This window comes from Rattus norvegicus, chromosome 9 (assembly GCF_036323735.1).
Source record: "Rattus norvegicus strain BN/NHsdMcwi chromosome 9, GRCr8, whole genome shotgun sequence".
Taxonomy (NCBI): domain Eukaryota; kingdom Metazoa; phylum Chordata; class Mammalia; order Rodentia; family Muridae; genus Rattus; species Rattus norvegicus.
The window spans coordinates 74,027,192-74,055,021 of record NC_086027.1 but is presented as its reverse complement, the minus strand read 5'-3'; the positions used below and the strand labels follow the sequence as shown (position 1 = coordinate 74,055,021).

At 43.2% G+C, this 27,830-nt stretch overlaps 1 protein-coding gene across 4 annotated transcripts in view; it reads left to right on the top strand.

Moving 5' to 3' along the window:
- Idh1 (isocitrate dehydrogenase (NADP(+)) 1) overlaps positions 1-27,135 on the top strand; it is a 29,556-nt gene extending 2,421 nt beyond the window's left edge. For 2 of the 4 annotated variants that reach the window (XM_006245049.5, XM_008767076.4), the window contains exons 2-9: positions 9,225-9,362; positions 13,294-13,585; positions 17,137-17,242; positions 19,699-19,876; positions 20,681-20,832; positions 23,905-24,045; positions 24,635-24,797; positions 26,234-27,135. In XM_006245049.5, the coding sequence (XP_006245111.1) occupies positions 9,241-9,362; positions 13,294-13,585; positions 17,137-17,242; positions 19,699-19,876; positions 20,681-20,832; positions 23,905-24,045; positions 24,635-24,797; positions 26,234-26,324 (1,245 nt within the window). In that variant the 5' untranslated portion in view covers positions 9,225-9,240 and the 3' untranslated portion in view covers positions 26,325-27,135. 4 annotated transcript variants of the gene reach the window in all.
- The last annotated feature ends 695 nt before the right edge of the window (positions 27,136-27,830 follow it).

The following is a 27,830-nucleotide window of genomic DNA, read 5'->3' as shown; positions in this document are numbered from 1 at the left end:
ACTGCCCAGGACAATGCCATGGGGCTTTTTACTTATGTTTTCTTCTACTAATTTTACCTTTAGGTGTTACATTTAGCTATTTAATCCAGTTTGAGTTGATTTTTAATACAGTGTGAAATAGCGATCTAATTTCCTTCATGAACAGTGGGTATTCAGTTTTTCCCATAACATTCATTAAACAGACTATCCTTTCCCCGGGATTTTTCTGAATAGTTAAGTCCTTCGGAAGTGGGTTTGTTTCTGCTCTTCTCTTTCTATTCCATGGTCTGTGTGTCTGCTTTTGTGCTGAAGGCATGCTGTTTTGATGACCACAGCTTTGTACCACTTGGAATCCTTTGTTCGTAGGACTACTTTTTCAGTAGTCCTCCCGCCTCACCTCCTGAGTGCTGGGTTTGCAGGGCTGAATCACCATACTCAACTCATTTTTTGGTTTCTCAAGACAGGGTTTCTTTGTGCAGTCTTCACTGTCCTGGAACTAGCTTTGTAGAACAGGCTAGCCTCCAATTCTAAGCATCTTAAGTTTGTGTTATTACAAGTAAGATTATGTTCTTGATCTCTTCTGAGGAGTCCTCTGTTAGAGAATAAAAGGACTATTGACTTTTTGTGTTGGTTACGTGGCAGTCAACGCTACTGAATTTCAGTGCTTCTAAGAGGTTTTCGGTGTTTTTCTGATCTGAGATCATATCACCTACAGGCATGACTTTTTAACTTCTTCCTTTCCCATCTGGATACCGGATACCATTTATGCCCTCCCCCCCTTTTTTTTGTCTCACCTAATTACTGTGTTATAATGTGTTGATAAATGGCAGAAGCATCCTCACCTTACCAGACACAAGAGGCTTTCAGTTTTTACAATTAACTGTTGACAGCTGACCTGTGAGGTACAATCCCTCTTGACCTGACATATTGAAAGCACATATTTATTTTCTGGCCCAGAGGATTCATTTCCAACATTGCCTGTCCAGTGCAATGTTGACTGTATAGGAAACCATGGTTTCATTTGGTATATAATGCAAAGAGTGTTTTCAGTTAGTTTTTTGGTGGTGGTGATGGTGGTAATGGTACCAGATTTATTGTTTGTTTTGTTTTGTTTTTCTTTCCTTTTTTCAGAGCTGGGGACCGAACCCAGGGCCTTGTGCTTGCTAGGCAAGTGCTCTACCACTGAGCTAAATCCCCAACCCCTAAGATTTATTGTTTGTTTGTTCACTGTAAGGCTCATTTCTAGCTAAACTATAATGAAATCACCACTCTTTCACACTGCATGTGAAAGTATACGTGAGTACGTTCCAGCAAAATGCCTCAGTGGACCTAACAAGCACTTAGGAAATGTTTATGCTCCAGGCCCTCTAGTTCCACTAACCTAGCATTAAGAACTGATAAAGAGCAATTTAAACAAGCAAGATAAAGATGGGCTTTGTGGGATGATGTCATACAGGTGAGGCAGGTACAAGATAGAATGAGGCCTGCCATTGGACGAGAAGGAAGGATGAGCAGGAGAAAAGTTTGAGGGAAGAGGAGGAGACTGAACCAGAAAGAACAGGAGACTTGGGGAGACTGGCAGAGAAGCTGCCGAGAGAACATGGACGCTGACATTAAGATTCCATGCTGTACCCTTACAGGTTGTTATGACTGTTCTTAAGGGATGGATGTGTACAGGGCTTTGTATGTTTAGGTGGGCAATTATATCTTACCAATTGGATCAGAGGTTATTGGGTTGTGTGTTCTTTCTTGTGGCGATTTGATTTTGGGAGAGTGTGTGGCGGCAGAGACACTGGGGTGCCACGGAGTTGGGATATGTGTTTCTGGCAAGATATTGACCAGATATCTTGGGGCACTGCGGTGCTGGATCTAGTGGGGGTAATAGAAAACCATTTAATATAATTTTACAACAACAGGGTTTTACATTGTTATTGACTCGATAAGGAAATAAAAGAACAATTAAAGCAAATGACTCCAAAGTAACAGAATAGGCCCACTCTACTCAAGGCAAATGCAAGGCAAACGGCCTGCAAGTATGCCAGATGTTAGGAACTGTGCAGCTATCGACATAGTTCTCCAGCTAGGTAGAACTCATGCCTGTAACCAAACACAGAAGATCAGAAGCTCTGGGCCAGCCTCTGCTACATAACAAGTTCACAGTTGGGGTTGGGGATTTAGCTCAGTGGTAGAGCGCTCGCCTAGCAAGCGAAAGGCCCTGGGTTCAGTCCCCAGCTCCAAAAAAAAAGAAAAAAGAAAAAAAAAAAAAAAAAACAAGTTCACAGTTAACCTGGACTGCATGAGACCGTCTTTATTAAAAAGTGCTCTTCACAACATTCTTATCTCCCTTCTAAAGCCATCAGTCTCCTTCAGCATGGCTCTGATCGATCAGAACGAATGTAGGGTCTTCCCCTAAAAGTGCATCCATGAAGTCTTCCTACTCTTTTTTCCAAGTTCTGTCTTTTTCTTAACCGTACTGTAGTACTTCTATATTTGGAAACTTTTGAAAACTTTCTAGGCTGTTGGTTTCCATCACATCAGACTCTGTAATTCTCCTACCCTAGTTCTGCACTCTCTTTGGGGATGGGAGGCTCCAATCTTCCATCTGACCCTTAAAGATTTAAATGTGCCTGGGGGTTCTTGCTGGTAGGCTACTCTTCAGTACTTCTAGATGATCTCATCACCATCTTCAGTACTATCAACATGTGCTAAAAAACAAAAACAAAAAAAAAAACTCATGTTTAAGACTCCAGCCCCATCATCTCTTCTGAGCGCAGTTATATGTGGCTAACTACCTCCTGGACATCCTCGGTTTCCTGTCCCACAATCATGCATCTTAAACAGTCCTAGAGCTAAACTCATTATCTTGGTCATCTAACCCATGACCCTATTCCCTTCCTGTTGAAGGGTGTCTGTCACTCAAAAACCAAGTGCAACCGTTATCTTTGCTGTTCCTTTGCCAGTAATCTTAAAGGATAAGTAATGATGATGACATCATTTTACTTCCCTTCATTTTATTTATTTGCACTTATTTTGTGTGTGAGTGAGTGTGTGTGTGGGGTGTGTGTGTGTGTGTGCCACACCAGATGTATGGAGATCAGAGGGAAACTTGTAGGAGTCAATTGTTTCCTACCTTATGGGTACTGGGGATTGAATTCAAAATATCTGCTTTGCTGGAAAATGCCTTGACCTACTGAACCATCTTGACTACTGAACCATCCTGCCACCCCACTACTTCGTTTTCTTTTTCATTTGTTTTTATTTTTTCAGATGTTCAAAATGAACAAATAGTAGCGTTGGAATCTTATGGGAATCCCATCATCTGATTGAATGCCTCATAGGCAAACAGATGCTAAAAGCCATTTTCTGACCCAGGTTTCCACTGATGTTTACAATAGTGTTCGGACCAGACCTTATTCACATATTTAGATGTTTTATTGAGTAAATGAAAACAGAATAGCAAATCATACAAATGGAAATACAGCAAACCTCATGAATATGAGCAGTGGACGTCATATTCACATTTTTAAGAGAAATGTAATTTCAGTCAAACATCAGTTGTTAAATCTAACCGTGACTAATAATGGTGATGTATTGTTTTGTGAGGCTAGAGGGGTGGCGCGGTAGGATCAAAGCTCTTGCCTTTTGACCTTCCAACCGACCTGTTGGATCTCTGGAACCTACAACTCTAAAACCTGTCCTGAGACTTCCATACCCCTCTGTGGTGTGCACATTCCCACACTCACATATTAGACACTAGTAATGATTTGTTTTTTAGTGTTTTGTAGTTTTTCCAGTCATTTTGTCTATACGTTTATTATTTTGTGATTCTATGAGAGTTTCAGCACGAGAGTATGAATGGTTTCACCCATATATGTTTTCATGTAAGATATTGTTTGTTCTTGATTTGGAAATGGAGTCTGACTGGCCTAGAGCTCCTTCTGTAGACAAGGCTAGCCTGGATCTTGTGGCAGTCGTCTCCTGCGAGTAGAGAATAGAAATATGCACTACTGGGCCTGGTTTATTTTGTAATCTAACTCAATCCCAGGCATGTACCAATACTGTCTTTCAGTGACATATCAGCTCACTCATGCACTATAGTCCTCGGAAACATGACTTCATAAGTGCCATATTTCCTATCTTAGTGTCTTAGAGACAGACACTCAGTCCATGCCTAGCCCATATTTAGAACTAGGTTAAAGATGTTTATATTTAAATCCACCTTGGCTCTGTATGATATCCTATGCGTTCTTACTTTTTCCATCATCTATAGTCAATACTTCTTATTGTGTTACAGTCTGCATTTCTTGAATGTATTCTAAAATGCTTTCTGGAACAGGAATGGATATGAATACTTACTTTTAGTAATATAAACAGGATGAGCCTGATGTGGCAGGAAGTAACACTTACAATCTCGCGTGATTTAAAGTGAGATAAGAGGTGAAAGTATAAACTCACACACACTCTCTAGCCACTTCATAGGAATAAACGGAGGCCGCTGCTAATAATCAGTTAATCAACATAACAACTGACACTATGTAGGCGATTCCTTTTCCACCTAACGCCCTCTAGCGTCCAAAATGAATCTTACTCACTGCCGTGTATTCATAACTTTACAACCCGATGCTGGATGTTTTAAAAGCGAATTACGGAGCGTTGAACCTTGAGCAATCAAGGATGATCTATTGTTCTACAAGTCATAATATTCTCCTTTTCAAGACTAATGAATACAGACAGTAAAATCTCTGGAAACATTGTAATATTTTTAACCCATTCAGATTCTAAGATCCTGTATCGTGTATCTCTAGGGCAGCTTCATCGCAACCTAGAAAATAAACTTTATTGTCTACCCTGGCAAATAGTGAGTGGGGTTTATTTATAAATAGTAACAGTTGGGAATACTGATCATTGATAGTGGAGGGAATTATTGTGATGAAATGGTGAAGCTCTATAAGAGTTTCAGCATGAGAATATGAACGGTTTTACTCATATATTTTTGTGTACGGTATTGTTTGTTCTTGATTTTGAGGGAAACAGCGTTCTTTGCATTCTAGCAGAATCCGTAGTCCTCACACGCCTTTAAAAAAAAAAAATCCACATTCTTCAAAGGGCAGTCTAGCCCTAAGAGGCACCCTGTAGACGCCAGGAAGGGATCCGGTCTAGGTAGCTCTCTCTCTTTTGGATACTCGACGCTGGGATTCCTAGATGGTTACACAGAACACTCGGCCTCCACGCGTCCAGTAGCCAGTAGGTGGCATTCTCGCTCCTTAACTGAAGGGTGTTCCCAAGGAACCCTGGCAGCGTGGCAGTTCCACCCCCACCGGGAACACCCGAAGGCTGCATCCCAGACTTAATCTCCATCTATGGCTCCGCCCACCCCACAAAGTCCGCGGCGACGAATGGCGTCGTGGAGGGGGCGGAGCTACGGGAGGTGGGCTGAGGGGGTGGGGCCTGGGAGGAGACAAAGCCGGGAAGAGTTAAAAAGCCTTGACCCTGCCCCCGGGCGTCGGAGCGAAGGTTGTGGCGGATGCTGATCTGACTGGGGCCGGGTTAGAACAGCTTGTGTACGCGCGGGTGTGAGCGGGTGAGTAGCTGGGGCGCCTCCGGCTGCAAGCTGGCGCTTCTTCCCCTCCTAGGGCTCAGAGAGGCAGCCGCCGCCCCTTACTATTAAACTATTCATAGAAGGCTGGAGTGAGAGAAAAGGAAGAAAATCCAGATCTTGGCTGTGCAGAGATGAACTCAGTGGCAAGGCCCTAGGGCACCCAGAGACACTTCCAGAGTTTGGGCTTAGGAGAGGGAAATGGGAGTAGCAGAATGTTGCTTGCCTTTCTGTATAGAAGGGCGCTCCCGAGGGTGGGATCGTATGATTTGGTAGGCAAGGACGTTGCAAGTAGTGACAAGTGGCGAGGCAGATCTGCACCCGCGGAGAATTCAGCTTTGGGGACACAGAGAACTCTTTGAGTGTTGGGTGTAAAAGGAATAGGCAGGAAAGCTGGTTGCAGAAAGGGTGTAAGCCAGGAATTTAGGCGTGTACCCCAATCAAGGTTCAGGGGTGGGACCTGACTTAAGGTTGGCAAGTGCTAATAAGAGTATAAGTGAGGGAGGGGGTGAAGGTAGGCGGGCCTCCAGCTTCAGTCTAGAGTGTTTACTTAGCCACCTGGGGGCGCCCTGGGTATTCGATTCCTGAGGAGTTCTGCGGCCATCTCGGTGGACCTCGTATTTAAGGAGGGGCTGAAAGGAGGGGCTGGCGTGGGGTTCTGGAAGGAGGAACCAAGTCAGCTTCATTAGCACAGCTTGCACAACGCCCACAAAGATATCTCCTGTCTCAGTGTCACCCGAGGTCGAGCAAACCAGAGACCCGCAAGAAGCCAAAAAGCCGGGTGCTTACCCTAGGACTCACCTTCCTGTGGTGAGCTGTACGCACACCGATATTTGTACTCTCGTGATCTTTATTTGGAAGGCTCCTGTGCAAATAAACTGCCCTTTGCCCCTCCGGATACATTAGCACTGTACTTTAAACCAGATCAACTGGGCTGTCAGGCTGGTATTAAATCCAAATAAATCCTCCTGGCATGGGTATTTGTATGTTAAGACTCTCTGTTCCCGATTTTGCTTTGTTTCAGGAGATAAATTGAAACAACTGTTCTTTAAGTCATCAAAATTGAGAGGCCTTGTTATGGTTGGAAGTCGATTTACCATCAAGATGAGAATTAGCAATGTTGCCCTCTAATCTGATTTCCTTAATGTGGCCACACTGTACAGTTAATTGGGTGTTAGTGCAGGTGTAGAAGAGGGAAGCAGGAATTTTCCAACAATATACTGCAACTACTTCCTTAGAGTCCCCACATGTTTTGCAACTTGAACTTGGCTGGAAAAAAAAAAAAGATTGGCTCAAGATAGAAACTTGAGATTTATGAAAGTAAAATTAAGTATGGCAAAGGTTCCTATTGCTTAACTAGTTTATTGTGTTTGTTTTCTGGAACTACAGAGACTGTCGGATTGGAAGCTGGCTGCCTTCACACTATGTAAATAAGCAGGTAGCTGTTGGGCTTGGATCACACTTCCCTTCAAAGTTGGGGTTGGATGAAATCAGAACATGTGAGACCCCAGAAGTCAGGGAATCTAGGGGTACCTCAAGCCCACACATCCCATGGAAATCAAGTCCAGAAGAACAGTAGACATGATATAGCTTTACCTCTTTAATTAACAGGTGCCAAAAAGTCAATAGATAAAGGCAAGAAAGGAAACCTTGTGTCATTAGTGCATTCTGAGATATAGAAAGATTATAGCAGAGTATATATTCACCAAGAAGAAAATAAGGAACCAAAACAAAAGTTGCAGACATTCCAGGCATTGTGATCTTTTATTAGCTGTGTTTGCCATCACAGAAAAATAGCCTAGTCATAACTATTGCGTAATGCTGTGTAAGAACATGACCATGAAAGTGCATTATCAAAACTGAGATAAGTGTGCTGTCTCCTATTTGCCTTTAGCATATGGTCATGGTGAAAATGGAATTAATTATGAACTTTATGATCTACTGCAAGTTAATCTTTAAGTCGTTATCCGATGGGTGGTATGGGTTCACCCACACCAGTTTGTTGATTTCTTTTCAGTGAGTTCCAGAAACCTCTCAGTAATGGACTCGGGGTCTCACTTCAAACTAGAAATAGGATTCTAGAAATACAAATCTCAGAAGTAAAAATGAGACTTGGGAGTTGGGAAAATATTCCTGGCTTCTAGTGAGGAGCTGAGACCTACTGTCTAATAATCATTAGCCCTCCCCCCCTTTTTTTAAGGATCAAATTAGTTTAGCTATACTTTTCAAGACGGCTTTAGGTGGTAATCTAATTGCTTTAAAGTCTCCCAACTTTTCTGGTCCTCGGCTATAACCTCGATAAATCTTCCAGTGCATTTCTGGAAAGTTACTGTTATAGTGTCCACAGTGTGACAGAACAGGGCACTAGGGAAATTCAACACACGCAGCCCATACAGAGATCCTATGACAGGATGAGGTAGAGACATGACCAAACCCGTGAGTTCTGTTGGGGTTACTTACAGGAATATGGGTAAGGAGCAAAAATGCTTCTGCATCACCTCACCTCAGCTTGGGCGAGAACTCACCCAAGTTGGGAACCTGGAGCTCACTGCGAAGCCTGCAGGCAGCTCCACAGGATGGAAACTGTCCTTTCCAGGTGGCTGGTCTAGGTCTGGTCTCACTTGTCTTCTTCAAAGCCTGGCTTCCCTAGTCTGGCAATCTGGCCTTTTATTGTTCACTCCATGAGGGTAGGGCCTAGTGTCTGCTCAGTCTCAGGTATTTTGAGTTGTTCACCTGCCTGCTTCAAGAGCTTGGTGTGAGATAGAATGTTTCAACCACAGAGGAAATGGTTTGTTTACACAACAGTGCCCTGTAAGGGACCTCTCAGAGGTTCAGGGACCCTTTGCCTCCTGAGCAACAATAGCAACAATGCTATTCTTTAAAGCCTTGAAGTTTCTCCTTTTCCAAGCAGTCACCTTTGCCCTTTATTGGAATCAGATAAATTAATACTTTTGGTTTGTTTTGAGACAGGCTTTCTCTGTGTAGCTCTGGCTGTCCTGGAACTTGCTCTGTAGACCAGGTTGGTCTCAAACTCAGATCCACCTGCCTAGCATGTGACATCACTGCCTGGCAAATAAATGCTTTTTAAAGTGATGACCTTCCTAGAACAATGTAGTGTCCATCATACAAACAGCTGCTCTTGCCCCTGAGAAGCCAAGGGAACCGACAGGACTTGAGATACCAAGAAACATAACTTGGATAAGCCTGTGCACTAGGCAGGGGCCTTTCTGTATCCTGATTTCTTTATCTGAAGAAATCACTGTAGTAATATAGCCCCACATTGAGTCATCTCTGTGATAACAGATCTGCTTTTGTAATGGTTGAGAATAATGATTGCATTATTAGGGGTGTGTTTCAGGGTCAGGTTCCCCTACATTTTAGCCAGATGTCCTTGGCAAGGCTATTCGTCTCTCAAGTGGGAAAATAATTTCTTACAGAGTCATCTTATAACCCTGATTCAGAAGCCACACGTAAACCATTGTAGCTGTGTCTTGCACAGAGAAGTCTCAATTGTGTTGGTAAATGTGATTGTGACTATCTATATAACTGTGCTATTATAAATTGTTCTTTTTTAATAGTCAGCAATTCATTGATACTTCATTTCTACTTTATAACATGAAAAGGCGCATGTCTTTTTTTTTTTAATTAGGGTTATTGAAGTAAAAATGTCCAGAAAAATCCATGGCGGTTCTGTGGTGGAAATGCAAGGAGATGAAATGACACGGATCATCTGGGAATTGATTAAAGAAAAGCTCATTCTTCCCTACGTGGAACTGGATCTGCATAGGTAAACGACTTGCTCTTCTCTGTAGCCAGCAAACTCAGAAACAATTGTTATTTCACATTGTACCTGACATTTTTTGTTACATATATAATACCTTTTGTGATTAAAAGGTTATAAAACCTTTTGCAATTAAAGGTTTAAGTTTGTTGTTGTTTGGGTTGGGTTTTTGGGTTTTCTTTGAGACATAGAGACTTGCTACATAGCCCAGATTGGCTTTGAACTCACAACAGTCCTTCTGCCTCAGCTTCCCAAATGCTAGGCCAACAGTCATATACCACAATTCTTAGCCAAAGCTCATTTTTTTTATCTTAAATATATACAGATGGATCTATTTTTTTGACTTTGTGTGTATGTATGTGCACACATTCCACAGCATCCCTGTGGAGGTCAGGGCAACCAACTGATGGAAGTGGATTCTCTGCTTCTAACCTGAGAGCTCCAAGGATCAAACTGTCAACTTCAGGTCATCAGGCTTAGGAGCCATTGCTCCTCGGCCCTCAGGGAATCTTCTGTTTCTTCATACTGTTAGAAAAAGTGGGATTGCCATTATTTCAAAGTTAAGCCCTATAAAAGAAACATGGCAGTTTTTGAGGCATGCCTCACCCTGCTTTCCCTGTGAATGTCTCAATAAACCAGCAGTCTAGAGCAGTCTGTATATTTCTTGTAGAAGGAAAAAAAAAATAGAGGCCGAGAAGAAACTAAATGCAGAGAGTTCATCTTTGTCCTTCCCAATTGGCTCTTCTGCTCATCCACTGTCAGTGGGTGGGGCTTCACTTCTCCTCCTGCATCTTCTGTCCTTGTCACCAGGGAACCCACCCTCCAGAAGCAGCTCCTGTGCCTTCGCCCTGTTTGCTGTGTTCAGGGGCAGAGTAGAAAGAATGTTATTTATTTTCTCCTTTTTTCCTGTTATTTTTCCCTTTTTTTCTTTTTGTTTTGTTGTTTGTTTGTTTTTGTTTTTTGTAACCCTGCCTATCCTGGAACTTGCTCTGTAAGCCAGGCTGGTCTGGAACTCAGAGATCCACCTGCCTCTGCCTCAAAGTGCTGGTATAAAAGGTGTGTTTCACCACCTACTGGCCTGCCTGCTCCTGGTGTTTTTCATAAGCTTGCTCCTTGCTTTTTCTGCACATTTGAACTACATAGAGACTTTTTTTTAAAGGGTAAAGCAGTCAAAGGCTGGCATGGTATACGATTGAGCAATATATTTAAGCAAACTATTGATGTCTGCCTTTGCCTTGACCCAGAATCACTCTGTACACATCCTGTTGTTTAGTTGGGTACAGATATTTAGTTCATATTATATCACTAGCAACCTTTTGATTATGTAAATCTAAGCTGCTGGTACTGTCTATATTACAACCAAAATAAGACCAATATTGTAGTTGCTTAAGAAACGAGAGGGTGGGGGAGAGGGAGAGAAGGAGAACGAGAGAACACACACAGCATGGAGACAGGGATTGTTTTCAGAGTTTTTAATTTTAGGTTAGACTACGTGTGTGTGTGTGTGTGTGTGTGTGTGTGTGTGTGTGTGTGTGTGTGTGTGTGTGTACTCGAGTGCACGCGCATATACCTGGTTCCTGGAGAAGCAGGAAAAGGGCATCAGATTGCCTGAAATGGAGTTATAGATGGTTATGAGTCAGCACATGGGGGCTGGCACCAAACCAACCCAGGTCCTCTGCAAAAGCAGCAAGTGCTCTTAACAACTGAGCCATCTCCTAAGACCTTCTTTTTGGTTTTGATTTGGTTATTGTTTTGTTTTGTTGTTTTTGAGACAGGGCCTCACCATGTAGCCCTGATTAACTTGGACCTTACTATATAGACAGACCAAGCTGACCTAGAGGCCATGCTCCAGCTAAATGCTTAGAGATGCTTATCTGGAAGCAAAATTCTTACATTTTCTTATGTAACTCGCTCTGTGTGTGTGTGTGTGTGTGTGTGTGTGTGTGTGTTTGTGTGTGTGCACGCACAAGCTCACATGTGTGTATATGATGCACATGGCTGTACACATAGCCTAGAGGACAACCTTGGGGTTTTGTTTGTTTATGTGTTTGTTTGTTTGTTTGTTTGTTTGTTTGTTTGTTTTGAGGCAGCCCTTTCACTGACTTGGAACCCACCAAATAAACTGAGCTGACCGGCTAGCAAGCCCTAGGATCCAGAATCCTCCTTACTCTGAGGTTACAAATGTATAATCCTATCTGGTGGGTTTTTATGACCAGCCCTTTTCTGTCTTTGAAGGCAGGTTCATAACTCCGGTGGGATTGAACTCAGGTCCTCATGCTTGCAAGACAAGCACTTTAGTGACTGATCTCTCCAAGGCCTGCATTAGGCACATTAAAAGAGAGTCCTCCAGGCTCTGCCAGTAATCCCAGCTCCTAGAAGGCAAAGGCAAAAGGGTTGCTCTGAGTTCCAAGCTGGCCTAGACTAGCCTACAAAGACAAGAGTACATGACTGTAGGCTATGAAAGGCTCAGGTAGATTTTTAAATAGTTCTCCAGTTACATGATCACCTGGTAGGAAGGGGTGTGGAGTAGACTTTTCTTGTTGTTCTTGTCTTTTGGGGGGGGGGTGTTTTTAAAGACGATGCACAGTTGTCTAGGCCATTTCTTTCCTTTCTCCTGGAAATATTAAAACAAGGCAGGAAAAAAATCCTCTCCATTTGCAGATGGATTCTCCTGAGAAAGGGCTCCTATAACATGGACAACATTGTCCACATTTCCTGTGGAGTTGTGATTATTCAGCATTTCCTAGGCACAGGTGATGAGTGTGTGGCTCTGTACTGTGTATATGAATTCTCTAAAGCCAAAGCAGAAAGCATTTTTTGTTTGGACTCTCTCTGTATTTACAGCAGCAGTTGGGATAGGTCGGGAAAGGAAGATGCAAACCCCAAAAAGAGAAAGTCAGCTTACTTATTAGCTGGTTTGGAGACCTGAGACTTCTGTTAGGCCGTGGAAAACAAAATGAATCGCTTCGTGATTTTGTTTCGTTTTTTTTTTGAGAAAGAGGGTGGTGTCTGGTTTGTTTTGTTTTTTGTGTTTTATTTTGGGTTTTTTTTCTGGCTTTTTTAAAATAGGGGTGTGTGTGCACGTGCATGCGTGCATGCGTGCGTGTTTAGCCCTGGCTTCCCTGGAACTTGCTCTGTAGCTCCTCAAAATCAGAGATTTCCCCTGCCTCTGCCTCCCAAGAACTGAGATTAAAGGTGTGCGCCAACACCTCCCAGCTTGTATTACTTTTAATAAACTATTACATACTTAAGCTTTATGGTTATTTTCTCTGCTCCATGGATGCTAGCATTCATTCCTCTGTCAATAGTCTGCACTGCGGGAGCTGGTGCTAAATACGGAATACACAAGATGGTTGGTAGATTCCATTGCTTATCCAGTAAACTACAGGCTTGTTTCCTGAACAAAGAAACTTACCAAGAAGTAGGGGAAGGCTCACCGCATGACTAACTGGCTTTAACAAAAGAGTTTTCAGCTCTTTTGGCACTGATGGCCAAGAGGTAACCTTCCCAGCACTTCAGTACAGACAGAACAACGCTTTAGTCCTTTCACCTCACCGCCTCTTCACTTATAAAGTTTAAAACTAACAATGGGAGAATAAGGTTGGACTTGGCTTTAATCTGTTTGCTAGTTGTGTGGATGGAAGCCAGGTGGAAGGGTTGCCTCTAAGCTGTTGCCTTCAAATGGTGAAAAACAGGAGGCAATTTAGCAGACTGCATTGGCTTCAGCTTAGTTTTCTGACAGCCATTTTTCCCCGAACCTGGGGTAGGCAGGGCGCAGCCTTTTTTTGCAGATTATACACCCATCTTTTGTTTGATGCTAAAACGTGACATACTTAGATGTGTTTAGGGTCTTCACTTTGGCCCAGCAAGCTCCGAGTGCAGGTCGCAGCCTGTCAGTTTGTCTATACAGTTGCCCTGACATCTCTCCCTCTCCAAGCTATGACTTAGGCATAGAGAATCGGGATGCCACCAATGACCAGGTCACCAAGGATGCTGCGGAGGCTATAAAGAAATACAACGTCGGCGTCAAGTGTGCTACCATCACCCCCGATGAGAAGAGGGTTGAGGAGTTCAAGTTGAAACAAATGTGGAAATCACCCAACGGTACCATCCGGAACATTCTGGGCGGCACTGTCTTCAGAGAAGCTATTATCTGCAAAAATATCCCCCGGCTAGTGACAGGCTGGGTAAAACCCATCATCATTGGCCGACACGCCTATGGGGACCAAGTAAGTCATTTGAGTGAATAATTTCATTTTTCATGTTTATTTTTCACAGACCTGTAGCTCTAGTATCTATGTTCATTCTTTGGGTATCTATGCCCTTAAGGAGGTCCAACATACATTATGCATAAACTATACATTTACATATGTTCAGGAAAGGGTAAAAATACAGATAAACTTTTTTTTCTCCATCTTTATTAACTTGGGTATTTCTCATTTACATTTCGATTGTTATTCCCCTTCCCGGTTTCCAGGCCAACATCCCCCTAGCTCCTCCCCATCCCCTTCTCTATGGGTGTTCCCCTCCCTATCCTCCCCCCATTACCACCCTTCCCCCAACAATCACATTCACTGGTCAGTCTTGGCAGGACCAAGGGCTTCCCCTTCCACTGGTGCTCTTACTAGGCTATTCATTGCTACCTATGAGGTTAGAGCCCAGGGTCAGTCCATGTATAGTCTTTGGGTAGTGGCTTAGTCCCTGGAAGCTCTGGTTGGTTGGCATTGTTGTTCATATGGGGTCTCAAGCCCCTTCAAGCTCTTTCAGTCCTTTCTCTGATTCCTTCAACTGGGGTCCCGTTCTCAGTTCAGTGGTTTAATGATGGCATTCGCCTATGTATTTGCTGTATTCTGGATGTGTCTCTTAGGACAGATCTATATCTGGTTCCTGTCGGCCTGCACTTCTTTGCTTCATCCATCTTGTCTAGTTTGGTGGCTGTATATGTATGGGCCACATGTGGGGCAGGCTCTGAATGGGTGTTCCTTCTGCCTCTGTTCTAAACTTTGCCTCCCTATTCCCTCCCAAGGGTATTCTTGTTCCCCTTTTAAAGAAGGACTGAAGCATTCGCATTTTGATCATCCTTCTTGAGTTTCATGTGTTCTGTGCATCTGGGTAATTCAGGCATTTGGGCTAATAGCCACTTATCAATAAGTGCATACCATGTGTGTTTTTCTGTGATTGGGTTACCTCACTCAGGATAATATTTTCCAGTTCCATCCATTTGCCTATGAATTTCATAAAGTCATTGTTTTTGATAGCTGAGTAGTATTCCATTGTGTAGATGTACCACATTTTCTGTATCCATTCCTCTGTTGAAGGGCATCTGGGTTCTTTCCAGCTCCTGGCTATTATAAATAAGGCTGCTATGAACATAGTGGAGCACGTGTCTTTTTTTATATGTTGGGGCATCTTTTGGGTATATGCCCAAGAGTGGTATAGCTGGATCCTCAGGCAGTTCAATGTCCAATTTTCTGAGGAACCTCCAGACTGATTTCCAGAATGGTTGTACCAGTCTGCAATCCCACCAACAATGAAGGAGTGTTCCTCTTTCTCCACAACAGATAAACTTTCAAATACCCATCTCAACACATTTTTTCCCAAATATCATTTTGTTAAGTTATACCATATGATAGTGCCACTTTTACACTGGGAAGAACATATGCTCAGATCAGCGGCTTTCAATGCTGTCTGTGCAGTGGGATCCTTTCATGAGATTTTGCTGTTGGTAGTAATGGTGATGGTTTTATTACATTGCTTTTTTTTAATGTTTGTTTGTTTGTTGTTGTCCTGTCATAAAGCAGTTAAAAATTGAACTTTGTGAGGATCAGTGTTTTGTTTTGTTTTTAAAAAATAAACCCACCTATTCTACTGTACAGACACATAAAGAACTACCAGGGATTACATCAAACTGATCACTTCGTGGATAAAAAGTCACCCAGTAGTTGCAATGAGCCTTGCGCAAGCATTCTGTACTGCTTGGAAAACAAGTGTCACTCATTTCTGTACCCCTACAGTTAGTCTCATTGAGCAGAAAAGTTGCTAACAGCACAGATTACAAAGTCTCAGGTTTTAATAGAACGTAGCGTGTATATCAAAAGGAACCTTAAACAAAACAGGAAGCTGTTCTGCTAAAATCTACAGGCTTCTCCGAACTCATCCCTGAAAACTGTGGCCACAGCAGATGTTTCTGTGTTCCAGGGACAGGGTCACAGCAGATTCCCTAATCATTAACCTGATTAGCATACTGCCTATTCGATATTTTTTTGTCTGTCTTGTTTACTCCTTAATTCCTGTGGTTTCAGTCACTTGAGGAATGTGTTCTATTTTCTTTTCTTTCTTTCTTTTTGGAAATAGCATCTTGACTCACAGTTTAATGTCCATAGATCTGTGCAAAGTATTTTAGGGCACATTAGTGCCTTAATTACCATAGTAAAGCACTTTCAGTGTCAGAAGTGTTTAGTCTTTCTGTTACCTGACTGAACTTTTGCACACTGTGATTATGGTCACTGTAAAGCCACAGGTGTAGCTGGCACCTGCCCCTGCACTGAAAAAGGTCCCACACTACAATGGCTTGTGAGTGCCTGGACTTGTGGGTGCCCTATGTAATGGGGGCATGAGACTTCACTATAAAGTGTCTCAGGCCCATCTTGGAAGCACCCATTCTTTGAACTGCCTTAACCTGGGGCCATCAGTCTGCCATTGCTGCTTCCAGAATGTCTGCTTTCTGTGGACATGTGTCTGGTATTAGTAACAGTGATCACCACAGAGGGAGACTGAACTCTGAAAACTTAACAGCAGGTCACATCCCAGGCCACTTGACCAGGTGCGTTCTTCCCTGGTTCCTTCATGAAAAGCCGGTGCCAGAATCAGATATGCTCGGCATTCGACATTTAGATTAGCATCAGGGCATGAGGTAAGCTCTGTTGCCATCCTCAGGACTAGTGCTGGCATCCTTTCTAGCTTTCCCTCTGGATCATAACCAAGGTCATCTTTCTCTATAGTCTCATTCTACCCAGCACCCTCCACCCCTGTTTTAAAACCTCTTCAAGTCAATTCTCACCTGTCTGTCTTTACAAAGCTACAAGCTTCCTAAAGGGAAATGCTTGTGACAGATCGTTTTGATTGTCATTGTAACAGTCTAGAATCACTTGAGAATGGAGTCTTGAGAAAGAATTGTGATTTAGGTTGGCCCGTTGGTGTGTCTGAGGAAATTTTGTTTTGAATCCAGTTAATTTAAGAGGGAAGGTCCTCCCTGAACGTGGGTGGCACTGTTTCCCACCAACTGGGCCTTGGGTTGGGTGAAAGAAAGCTGAGCATAAGTGAGCATGCAAGCCTTGCTTTCCGTTCCTGCCTGAGGCGGTGAATACGGCCAGCTCCCTCAGCTTCTGCTGCTGTCACTTCCCCCTGTGGCAACCATCACCTGGAACTGAGCTAAAAGAAACCCTTTCTTCCCTAAATTGCTTTTGTGGAGTATTTTATGGCAGCAACAAAAGCCAAGCTGAGACAGAGCTGTGGGTTATTCTCCGTCCCCTCTGACTCGATCCTCATAAACCTGCAGTCTGTACCGTGGGCTCCTGATGAAGAAGCGCTAATCTTCAACATGCACTATTACTAACAAGCAGATCTCCCTCACAGAGGCCCCCACCACCCCCAACCCTAGCTCTTAAAACCAAAGAGCCCCAAGTTACACTGCTGGAGTTTGGCTCCATAATCTATTCCCCTGCCCCCCGAAGGGTTTCAGGTGGGGTACTTTTCCTAATGCCTGTTCCCCTCTTCACAGTACAGAGCAACAGATTTCGTTGTTCCTGGGCCTGGAAAAGTAGAGATAACCTACACACCAAAAGATGGGTCGCAGAAAGTGACATACCTGGTGCATGACTTTGAAGGTATGTGCAGTCTGTCTCTGCCGCATTTCACCTTACAGATGCCTTAGGCAACCTTGTGACCGTAATTTCTTTTTAACTGAGATACGGCCACGTGGTGGTGACATATGCCTTTATCCTAGAACTTGGGAGGCAGAGGCAGGCAGATCTCTGTGAGTTTGAGGCCAGCCTGGTCTACAGAGTGAATTCTAGGACAGCCAGGGCTACACAGAGACACTTTGTCTCAAAAAATGAAAAAACAACAACAAAGTAAAGGCCCTAGTTATGTGACCACGTAAAAAAACGACCTGAATCTACAACATTTCTGAGGAACATCAAAGTCTAAAGGGTTGGGCGGGTGGTTTTATGGGCAAAGCACTTGAACACTTGCCACATAGATTTTATTTGAATCCCCAGAACCCACATAAATCTAAACACAACTGTATGCCTACTATCAGGCTGGCCGCCCTGGCCCACACAGTGGTTAGCAACAGGAGACCCGGTCTTAAACAAGATGAAAGACCAACACCTGAGGTTGTCCTGATCCCCACATTGTTTATGCACAGACACGTACGCATGCAGTCCCTCAAACATACACGTGAATATCATCACACATACACAAATTTATCTTAAACTATGTCCAAAATTCACACAAACAGGAAATCCAGAGCCTCCCTAGCTTTTGCATTCCTTGCCTCCTCTAAGTGATAATGTTTTCATAGCTTCTACGTCTTCATAGATTCATAGATTCTAGTTCTACGGGTTTAGTGTTTTTTCCATTCTCAGCCAAGTTAGCCTGGGGCCTTGGCATGGATTCAGGTTTGACTTTCAGTAATAACAGAAGTCAATAAGAGTTGTGAAACACCAGTGATTGCATGTAACGTAATTGTTTACCCCAGTTATCACAGGTGTGCTCAGTATCCCCCAGGAAGTTAGAAGATTTTTACCCGGTAGTTAAAATGCAAATCTTTTTCATTGTGTACACCTAAGTTTAAGATGCATGTTGGGAACCGGAGAGATCACTCCCTGGGCAGAGTACTTGCTGTGCAAACATGAGCTGAAATCCTCAGATCCCACATACAAAGCCAGGCCCAAAGAGCAAATGTTGGGAATCCCAGTGCCCGTCCCTACAGGGCCTTGGAAGCAGAGACTTGGAAACTCACAAACTAGTTAACCTGATGAGTGCAGGAGTGAGCAGCAAAGGAGAGCCTGCCTATGGCAACAGAAGACGACGGCCGAGGTTGACTTCTGCCTCACATGAGTGCGGTGGCACACAGACACCATACACACACACACACACACACACACACACACTCACACACACACTCACACACACTCACACGCACACTCACACGCACACTCACACGCACACTCACACACACTCACACACTCACACACACTCACACACTCACACACACTCACACTCACACACTCATACACACACTCACACACACGCACATACACACTCACACACACTCACACTCACACACGCGTGCGCACACACACTCACACACACTCACACATACTCACACTCACACACACTCACACGGACACTCACCCACACACTCACTCACACACACACACTCACACACTCACACACACTCACACACACACTCATACTCACACACTCATACACACACTCACACACACGCACATACACACTCACACACTCACACACACTCACACTCACACACGTGTGCGCACACACACTCACACACACTCACACTCACACACACTCACACGGACACCCACCCACACACTCACTCACACACACACACACTCTCACACACACAAACACACACACTCTCACACACACACACACACACACACACACACACACGCCATATATGCACACAGTTAAAAAAAATAAAGTACAGTCCACAGTAGTGGTGCAGGCCTTTAATCCCAGCACTCAGGAGGCAGAAGCAGAGGCCGAGGGAATCTCTGTGACTTTGAGGCCAGCTTGGTCTACAGAGCAGTTTCCAGGACAGCCAGTGTTGCACAGAGAGACCCTGTCTCAAAAACATGAAAATAAACAAATAAATTCCATGTTGGAACTTGTTAAAGTGTGTTAAGAAAAGTTCCAACTTCCTTGCCCAGTCTTCATTATGCTTCTAGTCCCTAGGGGTAGTATTCCATGTTTTGACATCTTCAGGATCTTTTGTTGTTTTTGTTTTTGAGACAGGCTCTCGCTGTGTAGCCCGTGTTATACCTCTGCCTGCAATCTTCGGGATCTTAAAGACTATATGATTTTCTTACTGCTGTTGCCTTTCTAAAATACATTAAGACATCCTTATCTAGAACAATGCTTCCCCTCTGGGTCTGTGCTATAACCTGTCCAAGTTGTAAGTTCACAGTTCTGAGCCCATGGTGGCTGCTGAGAAATTGGTCCATGGGTGTTGTACATGGTTTTAGCCTTGGTACAAATACCACCATCCTTAAATTTCTTCTCTTTGTTCTTTGTGATGTCCTCTCCACAGAAGGTGGTGGTGTTGCCATGGGTATGTACAACCAGGATAAGTCAATTGAAGATTTTGCACACAGTTCCTTCCAAATGGCTCTGTCGAAGGGCTGGCCTTTGTATCTAAGCACCAAGAACACTATTCTGAAGAAGTATGATGGACGCTTCAAAGACATCTTCCAGGAGATCTATGACAAGTAAGAATTGAGGGCAATAGGGTCTAGCCCTGGGGCAAACCGAGTGAGGGACATCATTAACCCTTACATTGGGTAATGGCAATGAGATTTAGCAGGACTGAACTCTGAGGTGCTCTTAGAAGGTAAATGTCTTCTTAAATAAGGGCCACACATTTATTTTTTTTTTTTTAGTAGGGACCCGGTTATTCAGTGTTTGAATGAAGTAGCCTGTTTATGTTGCAAAGTGCATTTCCGAAGCAGTCCCAGTTTATTTCTCTTAAAATCTTTGCTTGAATTGAAAGGTCTGCTCTAAGATGTTATTTCTCTTCCTTATGTAACAGTTCCCATTTCAGCCACATGTGAGACAAGCTTGTGTTGCTTTAGCCTCCCTGTTAGGGCAAGTGTTCCGATGGGAGCTGTGACTTTGAGGCTGGCCTGGTCTCATGAGACCTATGCTGAAGCATGGAGATCCCTCTTCCTGTGGCCCATCTGCTCCAAGCCTGGGCACTGTTATATTTTTAAAATAAACTGAATTACAGAATCTGATCATTATTGAAAATAGTAGGAAGTAAAGAAGTAGGTGGGAGAATCTGTTTTTCTCTTGTAATTCTTAGACCTTCATTCATAAGAGAGAATAGAATAGTGTTCTGAGAGACAGCCACTTTGAGGGTTCAGGATAGGAGTCTAAGCACTTGTCTGTCCCAAGTTTGTGCTGTATCTACCAAAAATAAGGTTTCCTGTCCTTTGGGGGAGTTGTAAATGGTACTCCTGATAAAACTAATTCTGTTTTATTCTTATTTTCTCTTCTTTGTTTGCTTGTTGTAGGCAATACAAGTCCAAGTTTGAAGCTCAGAAGATCTGGTATGAACACAGGCTCATAGATGACATGGTGGCCCAGGCTATGAAATCAGAAGGAGGCTTCATCTGGGCCTGTAAGAACTATGATGGTGATGTGCAGTCAGACTCAGTAGCCCAAGGTAAATCTAAAAAATGGGCAGAGGACCATGTAAAGGAAGCACATGCTAGCAGTGAGGCTATTCCACAAAGTTCTCCATTGTGAGAAGGGGCTTTAGTTTCCTTTAAAGACTTCTGTATGCGTTAGTGCTCTCCCTGCATGTACGACTGTGACAGTGCCAGGTCCCCTGGAGCTGGAGCCACAAACAGTTGTGAGCTGCCATCTGGGTGCTGGGAATTGAACCGGAGTCCTTGGGAAGAGCAGATAGAGCTCTTAAGCAGTGAGCCATCTCTCCAGCCCAGCCATACAAGGGAATTTCTTAGTCCTTGCCAAATGAACTGTTAACAGCGCAGGACGCCTGGAGGCACACTTAGGTGCCTAGATAAGCGAACCGAGATCCTCCTGGGAAAGTAACTTTACTCAAAGTCACACAGGAAGTTCCTGAGTGATTTGCCATTCTTGGCTCCAGCCTTACCAATGGTAACGCGTCTCCGCCTTTTACCCCAGTTGAAGTTTCAAAGCTCCCAGTGGGTAGTAGCTAATGCCATATCGGAGCACTCAGTTTCCCTATCCTCGTATCTCCTGAGGCCAGGTCTGATGGTGCACACCTTAACCAGGAGGCAGAGGCAGGTGGATTTCTTTGAGATCCAAGGCCAGCATGGTCTACATAATGAGTTTGTGAACAGCCAGGGACATATAGAAAAGTCCTGTCTCAAACAAACAAAACAATATAGAGAGAAAACCAAGAAGAAGTTGTAAAGTGAGGGACCCCAGCACCAAGGACAGGGTCTCCAAGAGGTACTCCTCCTGCCAACCTTGAAGGCTGTTCTAATGCTCTATAAAACAAATGCTTGGCAATTAGCTTCCAACACAAAGGAGGCATGCAAAGCCCAATGCTGTTTATAGAAATTTTAAGAACAGTGTGGTTATGCCGTATAAAATTCCCTGATTTCTGCACCAGATTACCCTTCAGTTTGAGGTTTGCACAAGGGAAGCCCATGACCCTGAATCTCCACGGTTGAGTGTTTGCGCTAGTTTCAGTTATGTTTACTTTACCGCAGGAGGCACTGCTTTTGGTCTTGTGAAAGCTGAGTATCTGTAATCAGTTTGAAAATCAGTAGACCAGCCCGACAGAAAATAACGTTAGTATCATATATATTGGTTACACAACTTTCTGTCTCTAAAACCTCGTGCGTTTATGCCGAGTGGAACAGTCCTCTGTAGTAACACAGTGGTAGATAAAGAAAACCCGCAGGTGCCATCAGAGTTCTGGGAAAGGTACACAAAGCCATTCCAAGGCCTTGTGTGGCTAGGCATGTGTTGTATCGTGAGCTCAATCTCCACACCCGTTGTTGTTAAGTATCCTGTCATCACAGGAAGAAAATGTCTAGAAAACCACTAAAGTGCAGTAAGCACCCCCAACAGCCAAGGCACTGCGCTTGCCTACAGCCTGTAAGTCACATGACCTCAGCGAGCCAATCAGATCGCAAGGCAGCGGAGCTGGTCTCCCTCTCCTGGAGAAGCACAACTGCTGTGTCCTCACAGCCTTTTATGTTCTCAGCTTGACAAGGGCACCAACTAATGTCATGGTAGATATGTTGGGTAGGCGCCAGGAAGCCACAGAGTGGGGTGGAGCATAGGTCAGACCCACAGTGAAACATGAAGCCCCTCACCAGTCACTGTATCTGAAGCCTTGGGGCTGCACCGGTACTGGAGAGAGCCACTGCTCCCACACAGAGGCATCTTTACTTTTTAAACGCCTGCCCTCTGTTTACCAATTTCAACATAAGGAGTTGCTGTTAGATCAACGTGAGTAGATTTAGACCGGTACAGTTAGGCGTCACTCAGTTCCTCAGGAGCCTGCTTAGGACCTGTTATCAGTTAATGAGCTCTTGGAGATCCCATCCTTGGGAGTTAGGAGTTCCTCGATTTATTCCTTGCCAGAATATCTTGGTTCTCTTTTTACGTTTTCAGCCTGAGATATGACAATAAAAAAATTAGGTGACATTTACCTTCCATATGAAGTATTTGTTTTGTTTTATTTTGTTTTGTCTTAATCATTTACAAATGAATAAAATAAGGAGGGGAAAGTTTGATTTCACTGAAGTCTAAGATGACCAAAACAACATGGGCTGGTAAAATGACTCAGCAGGTAAGGGCATCTACCACCAAGCATAGTGACTGGAGTTCAGTTCCCAAGATCCACACAATAGAAGAATAGAAGTGACTCTCAAAAGTTGTCCTTTGATCGCCACACATATATGGATGCACATGTGCACACATACACGCATACCAAATAAATAATAAAAAAAATCAATGTGACCAAAAAGTAAAATCAAAGAATCTTCTTGGTGTCAGACAAAAAAAAAAGAAACCTGCTTATAATATAATTTATCATCAGCTTCCTTAGGTGGTCATAAAGAAAATGGAAGTGCTTTGCAATCGAGTAAAGAATGCATGAAAGAAAAGGCAGTTGCATGGACTTAAAAGTGGCAGTAAGGTTCCTTGGGTAGGGAACTGCAGAAAACAGTTATTTGCCAAGAGTATTGAGAACAAGGGGAAGCAAGTTGTTCCTACATCCACCCATCCCATCCTGCTTTTAATCTGCCTTTTCATCCCCATCTCAGCTAGGGTGAGCCACAGGAGGGCAGCAGATAACTCACATCCATGCTCCAGAACAAAGGGACACTCTGCACAGAGCAATGGAGCGGGCTCTTACTTGATAGGAAGTTCTGTTCTAAGTTTATAAGTATGCAACCACATCTTCATGATTACGTGTGTATTCCTCTAATCCCACAGCAACTCAGGGAAGTAAGCGCTTTCATTATCTAAACTTTATAGGCAGGAACCGTGGGAACCATGAAGCCGCAGAAGTATACTGGAAAGTAAATGTTCCAGAGAGAATAGTAACCTCTTCAGATGGTTTGATTCAGACTTGAAGCTGGGGTCCTGCTTTCTGAAGAGCATTACTGATGCTTTGTGTGCACCTGTGTTTATTTTGTTTACCATAACCTGTCAGCATCAAGTCACTCGCATCTCTAGCGAGATGCTGTTCATGCACCTGGACCCAATACTTCGTGCTCTTAACTTACAGGTTATGGCTCCCTTGGCATGATGACCAGTGTGCTGATTTGTCCAGATGGTAAGACGGTAGAAGCAGAGGCTGCCCATGGCACTGTCACACGTCACTACCGCATGTACCAGAAAGGACAGGAGACGTCCACCAATCCCATTGGTAAGATGGTATCTACTTTACTGGTTTCCAGCCAGAGAACTCTTCAGGCAGTCTCAGAGGAACCCTTTGCTACTCAGAGACTCCTGCAAAATCATCACCAAAATTATCCTTTTGTTTTATTTGGAGGGTGGGTAAGGAGACAAAGTCTATGTACCCTAGGCTAGCCTAGAGCTTTTATGTGTAACACAGGGTAGCCTTAAACTCGTAGTAATTCTCCTGTCTCTGCTTCCCAAGTGTTGGGTTTATGAGTGTATACCATAATTAGGAGCCATTTTAATGTCCTTTAAACTGCAGAAGATCGATCTTCTATTTCGTTGAAGAATAAATGTTACAGAGAGGAGCATTTTCAAAAACATTTTCCTTTACCCTGGGAACAATGAAGTGTCACTTAATGCCAAATACATAAATCTCTCTTAACAGAACTTTAGATAAAATATTTCCAACCATTCTAAAACTCATACATAACTCATAGCACCTAATGATGCCCATCGGCAAAACAGAAACTTGTCCCATCTCTGGAAAGAGTGAAATATTAGAAATCCCCATACCTGGAGTGATTTGAAATAGTGACTTTCTTTTCTTTTCTTAGCTTCCATTTTTGCCTGGTCCCGAGGGTTAGCCCACAGAGCAAAGCTTGACAACAATACTGAGCTCAGCTTCTTTGCAAATGCTTTGGAAGAAGTCTGCATTGAGACCATTGAGGCTGGCTTTATGACTAAGGACTTGGCTGCTTGCATTAAAGGCTTACCCAAGTAAGTGTGAGATGCCCTGCGCTCTATAGTCAAATCACCCCTCACTGAAATGAGTTATTCATCTTTTCTGGGGTCAATACACACTGTGTGTGAATTGTGTGGTAGCAGGTAGATGACCCACTCAGCTCTGTGAAATCATCTTTGTACAACCACACACTTTCACATTTGTCACTGTAGCAGGAAAGTGGTCATAGATCATAAGGAAATGCATAGATACAGTGGCATGCCAATCAAACTTCTGTGTACAGAACTGGGCTTCAACTAGATTTCATTTGCAAGTTGAGCTCTAACCTAGTGGGAAGCTATTCAAATGAAAGAGTTCTAATTAATTTTTTAAAAAAATGAAGAGGCAGGAATGATGGCTCAGTGCTTGAGCACTTACTGCTCTTGTAGAGAATGTGAGTTGGGTTTCCATGGGTTAGGTCACTACACTGATGTGCACAGACACATACATAGCCTAATAAAAATAAATCTTTAGAAGAAATTGACACTGAAGGGCCTTTAGAGACTAGATTAGTCTACCCTTTTGTTTTCTTTAACTTTCTAGTCAGTAAACACCCTAAGTATAAGTATAAGCGATTCAGATGGTGTAGTCCCTTCCTGAAGTACTTACCAGTGTCCCTGTGGTGCCAGGATTTTTTTTCTCTTTTGAAGATCTGGAAGCCAGTGTACTAAATAGACAAGCTATTAATCAGAATCCTCTCTCAAAGAGAACTTATAAAATCAGCCCTGAAATCATAAACACACAACAGCAAAAATGGACTCATCAGGTTATATTTGCATATTTGTACATACATATACATATGTATGTAACAATAATAATATGGGGAGAAGACTATCAAATAGAGAGTGGAGGGGCCAGGAAAGAGCTGGGACTTGAGAGTGACTGAAGGGAGGGAAGGGACAGAGGAAAGTAATATAATTACATTTCAATTAAAATGTATAAAATTTTAAAAATTAAAACGAAAAGTGAAATCCTACTAAAATACAAATTAATACCAATATACCGGCAGAAATTTGTTACAGTTGCTATAGCCCAGGAAAGAGGTGGCCTCATTTACTACATGTTTCTTAGATCTCCAGCAAAGCTACATTTGCAACATTCTTACCAGGATAGTGGTTTTGTAATCTACTCTTTCGGCCTGTATTAACAGACTTTAAATGAAATGGTTTCAGTTACATTAGCATTAGCCGGACCTAAAGCTCCTGGTAGTTTATAGCCGTACAGCTAGTAGTCTCCTGTAAATGTACGCACGTGAGGCTCCTCTGCAAGGCTACCCTGAGCAGTCAGCCCCAGGAACCTCAACCATGGCCCGTAGAGTTGTAGCTTCTTAACATTAATGAGTTTTCTACTGTGATTTGTTTTAAATTACTTCATACCTCATACCATATCAGAGAAAAGCTAATTTTTCTTCTTTTTTTTTTCCTCCCACCAGTGTACAGCGTTCTGACTACTTGAATACATTTGAGTTTATGGACAAACTTGGAGAAAACTTGAAGGCCAAACTAGCTCAGGCCAAACTTTAAGGTCAAACCTGGGCTTAGGGCAAATCTTTGTGGTAACTAAGTCCACAGTTTACATATTTCCTTTTTGTTTTAATAACACTCAAGGTTAAAAACAAGAATCATTTTGTAATTTGTTTAGAAGACGAAGTTGAACTTTTCTATATGTTTACAGCCTATTTTCTTTTTCATACAGTTATTGCCACCTTAATGAATGTGGTGGGGAAGGTTTTTTTAATTGTATTTTACTGTGTAATAGCAGTCTAGGAATTGTGTTAGTATCTGTTCACAATTAACTGTCACTTTTTCTTTGCTCTAATGTAAATGACCAAAATCAGAAATGCTCCAAGGGTGAACAATCACTACACTATGTTTCCCCGTAAAGGTGAAGGAGAGGCTCACCTCCCCTACTGTCCATGAGTGTGAACACAGGGAGCTTTTGTGTGCAAATGTTGCACTGTGTGTGGAAGAGACTGGAACAAATAGAATGTGTGTAGCTGAAATGCATGGCAGCCATGTTTGTAAAGAGCACTTATGTGTCCAATATACTAATTATACGTTAAGACCACTGGAGAATTCCAAGTCTAGAATAAATACAGACTGGAGGTTTCTGCTCTTTGATTTCTCCTGTGGCCGAGCCCAAGTATGATCCTACCCCAGACAGCACAGCATTTCACCCATGTGCAATAATGGGAGCTGCATCGTTTTCGGATTTCTGCTGGCCTACTACATTTCTTTTATATAAATGTGATTGTTTTTCAGAAGTTGATATTAAACACTATCCCAGTCTAGTCCTTCTAAACTGTTAATTTTCATTAAAATGAAGTACTAACAACTCTTCTTTGAAGTGTTTACTGTGTTTTTATTAAGCGTTGTTCATTTCTTTTCCTGTTGCTGTAATAAAATACCTTGGTAAAAGGGTTTTAAAGGAGATTAGTGTGGCTGGGAGTCAGGGTAACAGGAGCTTGAAGCAGCTGGTCCTGAAGCAGAGAGCAATGGATGCATGCCAGTGTTCAGCCTGCTTCTCTTTGTGCACAGTTCAGGACCCCCAGCCTAGAAACCAAGATGGTGCTTCCCATAGCACTTAGCAGAGATCAGAGAATCCCTTGCATGTATGCCCAGAGGCCATATCCCAGATGGTTCTAGGCTCTGTCACGTTGAAAAGTAACGCAGTCACAAACACTAGATGATATCCTAGCCTCAGGAATTTGATTTGAAAATATTTCTTCTCTTAAGAACTCCACTGAGTACCAGCGGTGGTGGTGATGCACACCTGTAATCCTGGCGCTTGGGAGGCAGAGGCAGGAGGATCTCTGAGTTCCGAGCCAGCCTGGTCTACAGAGGGAGTTCCAGGATGCCCAAGGCTACACAGAAAAACCCTGTCTCTGAAAAAAAAAAAAAAACAAAATAAACACAAGTGTTAGCTGGGGAGTGGGGTACATAAATTAACAGACAGGAAGAGAGGAATTGCTCTGGAAGCACACAGAGTAGTGCTTCAAGATCCTGCTTCCAGTGTAAGAGAGGACAGGC